Source organism: Hyperoodon ampullatus (genome assembly GCF_949752795.1).
Source record: "Hyperoodon ampullatus genome assembly, chromosome: 2".
NCBI classification, from domain to species: domain Eukaryota; kingdom Metazoa; phylum Chordata; class Mammalia; order Artiodactyla; family Ziphiidae; genus Hyperoodon; species Hyperoodon ampullatus.
In genome coordinates this window covers 7,102,019-7,111,847 of record NC_136915.1, presented here as the reverse complement: position 1 = coordinate 7,111,847, position 9,829 = coordinate 7,102,019, and the positions used below count along the sequence as shown (strand labels likewise).

Below are 9,829 nucleotides of genomic sequence, written 5' to 3'. Positions count from 1 at the left end.
GGGGCCCGGCAGGTGCGGGAGCACCCCGGCCACCCCGAGAGCAGATCGGAGCTCAGTGCAGGCGTTTATCCTCTGTGTCCTCTTCCCAGGAGGGGCTGTGATGCGGCATGCGGGGAACTTCAGCCAGTGTCCGGAAGGGGGACAGAGGGGCCCGTGTCCAGAGCAGTCTGTGTCCGGCGGGGCAGCCGGGGAGGCTGCGGAGGAAGAGCAGGACTTCCATGCCGCAGACGCCGGTCCAGGGCGCGGGGCGCGGCGGTGGCTCAGTGAATTGGCACCGGGGTGGATGGGGGCGGTCGTGCTGGCGGTCCCGGGTGGAGCATCACTGGTAGTGGAGGTAGGCCTTGAGGGAGGCGGGCAGTGGCAGCGCATGGATCTCGCCCAGGCGCTCCTTCCCCAGGGCCAGGCGCACCGAGCGGCGGCAGAGATCCATGAGCGGCAGGGGTTCCGCTGCGGAGACCGAGGAGAGACAGAGGACGCTGGGTTAGCACAGCTCTAGGTGGTTCTAGAACAAACAACACCTTGACAACAGCGACAGCCATCATTGATACTGGTTTTAACGCCCAGATGAGATGACTCCAGATTAACTCATTTTACACTTTACATGAATTATTCGTTGCTAGCACGGAGAACTCACTGGACCAGGCCCCTTTGCAAGCCCTCATTCAATCCTCACAGTGGTTTATTATGAATGATTTGATAATCACAGGGAGATATACCATGACCATCATCCCCATTTTACTGATGAGGAAACTGAGGGACAGAATCCAAATAACTTGCCCAGGGCCACACCGCTGGTAGGACACGGAGCAAGCATTCCAAGCCAGGCCGTCCCTGCTCTAACCCATCACACTGGAGGCCCCCTCAGTGCACGTCCATCCGGGGCACACAGGATGGACTCTCCCCTGCACGTACCCCCAGCACCAGACCCCACGCGGACCTTTAGAAGGGGAATCATGTTGTGTTAACCCAGTTGCTCACGGGGACTGTTCTCCAGTCCCTCTTACAGCTGAAGGCGCTCAGGCGCAGAGGAGACCGAATTGCCAGGGCTACAGGCTGGGATCCAAATCCCGGCAGTCTGGGCCCAGCTCATGGCAGAGCTGCCTCAGGAATCTGGATTCGAGAAGGGCTTCTAGCTGCAGCCTGCAAGGGCACCTCTGTCCTTGTGTCCCGGAGGGCCTGGGGCCTAGCTTCCTGCAAGAGAGGCTCCGTGCAGCCCGCGTCTCAGATAAATTCTCAGCTCCAGAAGGAACCGGAAAGTCATGTCCTCCAAGGCCCTGGAGGCTGCTGGGAGCATGGTGGGCCCTGCTCACCCCGGACCTCTTGGAGCTGACTCCTCCTAGCTCTCGTACAGGTGAGCACACCGAAACAGCCTGGGGTCCCCCCACGGCGTCCTGGACAGGCAAAGAGGTGAAATGAGGGCATCTGTGGCCTCATCCACGGTCTCCCTTGTGTGACGGCCAGTCTGTTGCTTGCAAACAGGCCTTTTCCCTCCTTCGTGAACAAAATAAAGGTCAGACCAAAAAAGTGAGAAACTCCCCACCATTTCCCTTGAGATCTCATTCCACCAATAAAAAGTGGACGAAAGTTCTGTAATATTCACCAGTGTGTCTCAGAATATTAAAAATAACATTTAAATATTCAGTTATTGGGAATTCCCTGGCGGTCCAGTGGTTAGGACTTGGTGCTTTCACCGCCGAGGGCTTGGGTTCAACCCCTGGTCGGGGAACTAAGATCCTGCGAGCCACATGGCTCAGCCATAAATAAATAAATTAAATTAAATTAAAAAATTAAAATTCGGTGATTGAAGGCCAAATCCTAAGGCTGGGGGCGCTGGGGGAAACGGGGAGCGACAGAGTAGGGGTTCCCTTTGGGGTGATGAAAGCATTCTAAGATGGCCCGCAGCAATGGCTGCACAGCTGTGAGCATGCGGGAGACCACTCCATCATGCGCTTTAATGGGTGAAATGTATGGCATGTGAATTATATCGCAATAAAGCTGCCATTAAAAAAAAAATAATAATAATACATCTTAGGCTTGATAGTGCATTTACTAAATTCCAGGCTTTAAAAGAAGACAAACAATGGCTCTTCATCTCCCATGGGCAGTCACAGGAGACGGGATGGAAGCAGTAAATGTTTTTCATGGAAAGCTTTGAAACGGGGCCTTCCCTGGAGGCAGGAGGATGAACTAAATGACCTTCCATCTTTGTGGGTCAAGGATTCCACAGACCCTGGTGGGTTGGGCTGGGATCTTCCCACCTGCCAGCCCGCAGAGACTTGGGTCTCCTTCACTGGACCTCGACCTGCCTCGGTGGCCCCAGATCTGGCCCCTCACTTTCACCCTGCACAGCAGCCTGACCTCGAGCAGATGGCTCCCTCCACCCAGGCCTCAGTTTCCCCAGCTGGAAGATGAAGGATGTGGACCAAAGGCTCCCCGGAGTCCTACGGGCTGAGCTCCTGAAGGCCAGCGACGCCTCACAGCAGCTCTCAGCCGGACCTGTGGTTGAGGAGTGAGTGGTCCTCTGAGCAATCGAGGGGGAAGTTCAGCTCCTCTCCTCTGCTCAGAAGCTCTCCTCCATCCTCCTCCGGCACCCCCGCCCACAAGGATGTGGCTCAGCCCCCACTGGGAGGCAGAGGGGCTTCCCCTGGTGGCCGAAGGCACTTGAGAAAGTTCCAAGAGCCACTGCCTGTGGCCCGAGGGCCCTGCCGGGCTGGGCCGGGGGGAGGGCCGAGAGGGAGGTCCCGTCACCACCTCTTGGCTAAATGGGTTTCGGGTCAACTTACCAACACCCTCAGGAAGAAACGTTTCTAAACAGCAGGTCAGTCCCACCCCACCACCACTGATCCTGCGGGAGGCAAAACAGCGATGGCCAGGGTCATGGTCTGATCGCAGAGACCGTGCGTGAGGCTACAGAAACGGACATGGGCACGGTGCCAGGGAAAACGTCTGTCCCACAGATTTTGGTTGGTCGCTCACAGGACCCAGAAGGCCTCCCCGACGATCTCAGTCCTTTCGCCTGGGGGGCTGCAGGTTCTGCATCCGGCTCCATCCACGTGGCCAGTGCTTTTGCGGAGGCGCGAGGGGCCTCTGGCTGCCACGTCCGCCTCTGGGAAGCCCAGGTGCCCGCTCCTGTGCGTGGTTTATATGAATGAGAAGGGGTGGTGCTCAGGGACCAGAAAGCGAGGCAGGCGCTATTCCTGGGAGCAGAAGGTCGAGCAACTGGACGAGGCCACGCGCCCACGTCCATATCTCCAGGAGAAGCGGCCACCTGGTGGCCTGTTTGAACACGCACGGCCGGGGCCACCTCCCAGTTCTCCGAGAGACTGCAACCCAGCTGGAGCCCCAGAGCCCGGTGCTGGGTCCAGTTCACAGGCTGTGAATGAACTTGGGGTCTGTGAGGTCAAGGATGAACGTCTCAGGTCAGGAAGTGCCCGGTTCACTGACGTTCCCGCCCGCCGCCTTCACAGCTGCCGGGACTGGCCCTACGCTCCCTCCTGCAAGCAGCTTGCCGTGAAAACGCTCCAGAAATGTGTTCTAGAAAGTCGTGGGTGGAGGATGACCATCCCGGGACCTGTGTGTATTTTCCCTCTACCTCAAGGCGTTTTTACAAAAAAGAAGCAAAAGAAAACACCAACCCCTTGTCTTTGCCAACTGGGGAAGGATGCCTGACACCCGGTCAGGTAACGTGGGCACGCTTGGTTCTCTGGCCCCAGTTCTGAGAACCTGCTGTTCTCATGTGACCTTCCCCCCGCAGAAGGAAGCCCCTGCAGGGCAGGGTGATCAGTCCCCCCGACGAGGAGCTCGCCCAGAGCCCAGCTGGAATGGGGGAAGGAAGGAGCCAGCGTCAGGTGCGGGCATCCCAGGAGGCTGGGAGGACACCAGGAGGAGGTCACCAAGGCAAAAAGCAGGAGAAGAGGTGGGCCTTCCCTGAACCCGCAATCATGACAAACCACACCAAATGTATCTGGGAGCCAAAAAAAGGGAGAATTTGAAAATGCTGAACTGCAGGGCAATGCTTCCTTAGTGGGAGGCACCCTTAAAAGCAGGAGGGAGCAGGGAGGGAGGACCCAAGGGTCAGGGACTCTCCCTTGTGTGACGGCCAGTCTGTTGCTTGCAAACAGGCCTTTTCCCTCCTTCATCTCCAGGGAGCGTGGTGGGCAGACCTAGGGGCCAAGCTGGGCCCTGTCCCCCACCTACAATGACCATCACTGCCCCTTCACCCCAGAAAAGAGCAAGATGACCCGGCAACCCCTCTGGTTGCAGCCTTAGCCCTGGAAGTCTTGAGCCCCTAGAAAGAGTCAGAACAAGTAGCCTGTGATCAGAGGTGGTTGGACAGTGGTGGAGGTCACATAGGGACACGCTGCCTTTGCTCTGGCCTCGGCCAGCTCAGCCCATGGCCCCAGCACTGGGGCAGAGACTCTGCGGGGGAGGGTACACCTGGCGTCCCGGGAAAGGCGGGCTGGGAGGACAAAATGCCCAGCGCAGCACCCGGGGTGGAGGGGAGGGGGCTGGGCACAGGCCTCTGGTGACTCCGGCTGACCTGCTCTGCAAACAGCTGCTTCCTGCTGAGGTCAGGACCTGGCGGCTGGGGTGGGGTGGGGCTGGGTGGGGAAGGAGGGAGCAGACTTTCCAGACAAGCCAGGGAGCACTAACAGGTCAGAATCACCTCCAAGACTGTGAGAGTGAAGCCCGGCCCAGGCCTGACACCAAGAAGATGTATCTGGCCAGACCTTCTGGCTGTCACTGCCTGCTCCCCCGGGTGGACCCTGACATTCCTCCTTCCTCAGCTGCAGTGGAAAGCCAAGCAAACCCTCCTGGGCAGAGGACTTGGGTGTCCTTGACTTCACTCCACAGACACTCCACCATCTGAGCGCTGGGCTCTGTCTGCCTCTGTCTCGTCTCCCCTGCAGGTAGTAGCACAGGGAGGGGGACGTGCTGTGGGTGAAGTAGCACTGCCCCTCCCCCCCCAAATTCAGGACCATCTGGAACCTCAGAATGTGATCTTATTTGAAACAGGGTCCTTGCAGATGTAATTGGTTAAGCAGAGGTCATACTGGAGCAGGATGGGCCCTGTCCTTATAAGAAGAGGACAGATACAGAGGAGGTCACGGGATGACAGAGGCAGAGGCTGAGCGATGTGTCTACAAGCCAAGGCATGCTGGCGTGGGACGGACCCTCCTCCGAGCCCTCAGAAGGAAGCGACCCTGCCCACGCCTTGGTTTCGGACACCTGAACTGGCACAGAATACATTTCTGTTGCTTTAAGCTCCCCAGCTGGCGGTCATCTGTTCCTGGGGCCCCAGGAAATGACCACACCACCCTCCTCTCATCTCTACATCAGCCCCTCCCTCAGGCTTTTGAACCCACCCCATCCTGACGACCCTCGTCAAGGTCACCAGTGATCATCTCATTGCCAAAGCTGATGGACAAGTCTCAGCCGTGAGTGTACTTGATCTGGCATCACTGTGTCCTTCTTGAAGTATCCTTTCCTCACTGGGTGCTCAGGACACTACTCTCCCCTCCAGCCCCACGGCTATTCCGCCTCTCCTTCCCCGTCGTCCACCCGGTGACGCGCCCCAGGGCTCGGCCACAGCCCTCTCCTCCTTCCTTTCCTTGGTGACCTCATCCAGGGGTTGCAGGTTTCAGCTCCATCCCCACTGACCAATGTCCTGGACCCTGTCTCCAGACCCGCAGAGCCTCCAGGATGTGTCACTTCCCCGCATCCAGGGCACCCACCCTGGCCCTCACCGCCATCACCTCTTCCCTGGACGACCGTCACGGCTCCTCCCTGACCTCCCGGCGGCCACTCTTGCCCCTACTGTCCATTTCTACACAGGAGCCAGAGTGACCCTTCTAGGACTGAGATCTAACATCCTGAGTGGCTGGGGATCCTGCCCCACCCTCATGGGGTTTCCCATCCAGATCCTCCAAAGTCAGCCAGCAGTGCGGACTGGGGCTCTTTCATGTCTGACCAGGAGCGGGGAGGCGAGAAGCCACGGGGGCCCTGGCACTGCCTGGCATTATGGTGGGGAGAGAGGGGCGTCCTCATCGGTAACCAAGGCTGTCGAGGGGGCCCAAGCCTCTGGGCACTTCCGGGGCACTTCCCCCCCGCCCCGGGTCCAGCTCAGGGGTAGCCTCTCGTAGAGCATGCCCATGCTACTCCTCTCCCCCTCAACCCCCTTTTAAGTTTCCCAAACAAGAAAAATTGCGAAAGCATCTGACCTCCCATCTTATGCAGAGCTGACAGGGCATCTACTGATCACGCCCGTCTGGGCCTCCAGGACTGTTTCCTCAGAACTGCTGCTGAGCCCTGTCCTGACTCGGCAGGGGAACAGTTCTGCTTGCTCGTGCCCTGACTTGCCACGGGGGGCAACAGGCCCCAGCCTCCTCCCAGCCACTCTGGGCTCTGTGTTCTGCCTTGGAGCTGGGCATGTAAACAGTGGAGCCATGTGAACCCCCCAGCACTGATGGACTTGTTTCCCGAGGGGACAGGGTTGCCCCGTTCTTGTAGAGGCCAACAGTCTCAGAGGCCTGGCAACAAGGCAGCGGACCCAACAATTCACCCATCTGGCGGCACACAATGGGCATTAAAGTCCCCGGGGCCGTGGTCACTCTCTGTTGGGAAGAGGGAGACAGAGCTGCAGGCAGGGTCCCCTGAGACCCTAGGTCCTGGGGCTTCCAATCCCTGCCCATCCCCACACAGGGCAGATGTGGCTGTGGACCTTCTACCCTGTTACCTGGAGAGACAAGACTCCCAGCACTCGCCCTGCTGGTTCCCTAGACCAGGTCTGAGGCTACTTCCTCAGAGAGGTTATCTGCTGGATGCACACCTAGCCGCCCCTGCCAGGAGCCCCAGGACCTAGGGTGCTGGCTGCACAGGTGAGGCGACGCCCCGCCTGGCTGCGGGCTCACTGTCACGGCCCAGCCAAAGCCTGAGAGGGGCAGCGAGGGAAAAGGGGCGGCGGAGGCCTCCAAAGACAAACATTTTAAGAGTTTGCTCTGACTGATGGCTCTGGATGTTTCCTCTGGTGTCTTCCAAAGACTAAAGTGGGGAAGAGGAAGAGTGGGGGAACCTGAAGGTTTGGAGGCTGCAAGACCAGAGGAAGCATCTGTGCTCCTGACCCTTGGCCTCCCCCATGGCTCACCTGGCCTGCAGGTGGGGTTAGATCTCAGGTGCCAGGCCATATCCGCCCCTTAAAGAGGTCAGTGCATGGATGGACGAAGCTTTCCAGCCCACCCCCTTTCCAAGGTGAGATCTGCAGACGGTAGAAGGGACTCATGAAGGAGTGAGGGTTGAGCGTGGGTATGGACAGTTCTGGAACGCTGGGGCCTCCTGCCGCCATGGGCTCCCAGCCACAAAGCCACAGAGCCCTCCGCTTCCCAAACCAGGGCAGTGCTGCCACAGGCAGGCTATGTTCACACGTGGTCTGAGAAAGGCCACTCCCTTTTCCAAAGGGACAGGTGGAAATTGCCGCTGATTCAGCCTGTTTCTAATCCATGTTCTCCTCTCCAAAGGCCTCCTGACATCATAACTAAACAAACCCCCTGCAGGGGACTGTGTCCCAAAGGAGCCCACTCAAGGCTCCAGCACCAGGAAAGACCCTAAACCTGTCTAATGAATGAGAGGCCATTGGCTTTCATTTACGTGAGAGGCCCTAGTGCCCCCAAAGCTGCAAAACCCAGCTCAATAATATGCTGGTTACTGTGCTACAATGTGGTCAACTGCAGATCAAACCTGGAGGCAGGTCAACCAGAAACAAACCATGTTTATCAAAGACCATCCATCCACCCATCCACCCATCCACCCATCCATCCATCCATCCACCCTTCTATCCATCCACCCACCCATCCATTCACTCCTTTAGTGAGCCAGCCATCCATCCATCCATCCATCCATCCATCCATCCATCCATCCATCCTTCTATCCATCCACCCACCCATCCATTCACTCCTTTAGTCATCCATTCACTCCTTTATTCATCCATCCACCCATCCACTCATCCATCCACTCATCCATCCATCCATCCACCCATCCACCCATCTATCCATCTACCCTTCTATCCATCCACCCACCCATCCATTCATTCCTTTAGTCATCCATCCACCCACCCATCCATCCATCCATCCATCCATCCACCCACCCACCCATTCATCCATCCATCCATCCATCCATCCATTCACTCCTTTAGTCATCCATCCACTCATCCATCCACTCACCCATCCATTTATCCACCCATCCACCCACCTATCCATCCATCCATCCATCCACCCACCCACGTATCCACCCATCCATCCATTCATCCACAAGGTGCTGCCATGTAATCTGCAGACTGGCTAGAAATCCTCACTTAACCAGAGGTAGGCAAGAGTCTCCTCCGAGGATCTGAATGCTGGGATGTCTACTTAAAGACATTTAAATTTCAACAACTGTAAACTTCTAGCTGGGCCCAGCGAGGACCAAAGGGGACAGAGGGAGTCCAGGGACACTGCCACCTTGGACAGAGCAGAGGACACTTACGGTCAAGTCCATTCAAGTAGCGCATGCGGATCTCACAGTGGCCCCAGACGGCACTCACTACGGGATAAAGTTTTTTGCCCTTGAGTCCCCGAAAAGCTACTCCCATGTACTGTCCATCCACAATGAAGCTCAGGGTCCCGTCGTCCATATCCAAGGCCACCAGGAAGGAGTCAGGGACAATGAACGTCTCGTCCGGCTCCAGAAAGGCTGGGTACGTTTTGCTCGGCTGGTTTTTGCCGTCATGGTAGAGCCGGTTGCGCCCCAAGTCCCAGCCCCAGGACTCGTGGTTATTCCCCACGAGTGTCGTGTACCCCACGGAGTGCAGGGGGGCGTCTGCCGTCGCCACCCCCACCACGGCGTGGGTGCCGCGCTGCCTCATGGCCCACGTGATCTGCCACACGTGCAGCCCACGCGTGTACCCGACTTTGCCCCTGATGGCGTCCGTGCTCTGGGCCACCGGATGCCGGTGAAAGATCAGCTTGTCGTCCTCCTTCACAAAGACATTGAGCGAGCGGTCATTGTTGTTCCAGGAGTGGAGCAGCTGGACGTCGTAGGACACGGGGGGCATGTCCAGCAGCAGGTCCAGGCGGGTGGGCTTGCAGTAGTCCAGACCCTGGAGCTCCTGCTTCAAGGGCCGGTACGTGGGGTCCCTCATGTCCACCGTCTTGATACCTCCAGTGACCTTCTGACCCATGTCGGCCTCCCGTTTCACCTGGTCACCAACGTCCAAGGCAAACTCATCAATCACGGGGTCTCTTCTCCAGTTTTCCAATCAGGCCTGGACGGCACTCCTAAGGGAGTTTGCTAGGCGGCCTCTGCCCGGTGTGGAGCATCTGGTACTGCCTAGTGGATGGAAGGAGAAACAGGAGGCCAAGTGAGCAGGAGGTGCGGAGAGAAGGGGAGAAATTAACTCGGTTCGTATCACGCCGGCACGTCCCAGCAGTCTGCCTTCCGGGCTCCAACCACACCGGATTCCGGGCAGGCCAGAGCCTCGGCACACAGTGAAATTCCCTTCTGTCCCCGCAGCTAGGTTGGCATAAAGCAGGGAGGCCGTCCACCTGACGGCCTTGGGGTGGGCACTACTCGTAACTGTGTCGGGTGTCCAGCCCGAGGCTCACCAAATACCTCATCACGGTTTCTCGGGGCAGAAGGCCAAGGTGGCCCGATGCCGAAATCAGCCCAGTGCAGTGGGCATCTCTCCTGGTCGAAGCAAGGGGACGCTTACTCCCTGCGCCCACTGTTTGGAAGGAAGGTGAATCCCCGAGTGGCAGCAGAAGCTGTTTGAGATGCCACCTCCCAGTCCCTCTCTCTT

At 58.0% G+C, this 9,829-nt stretch overlaps 1 protein-coding gene across 1 annotated transcript; it reads right to left on the bottom strand.

The window, feature by feature from the left end:
* Positions 1 to 319: 319 nt before the first annotated feature.
* SPSB1 (splA/ryanodine receptor domain and SOCS box containing 1) lies at positions 320 to 9,211 on the bottom strand (the record flags this gene model as incomplete). The annotated part of the gene is made up of 2 exons (XM_079698655.1): positions 320 to 447; positions 8,518 to 9,211. 2 exons carry the CDS (start codon positions 9,209 to 9,211, stop codon positions 320 to 322), a joined length of 822 nt encoding a protein of 273 aa, XP_079554781.1.
* Positions 9,212 to 9,829: the final 618 nt, after the last annotated feature.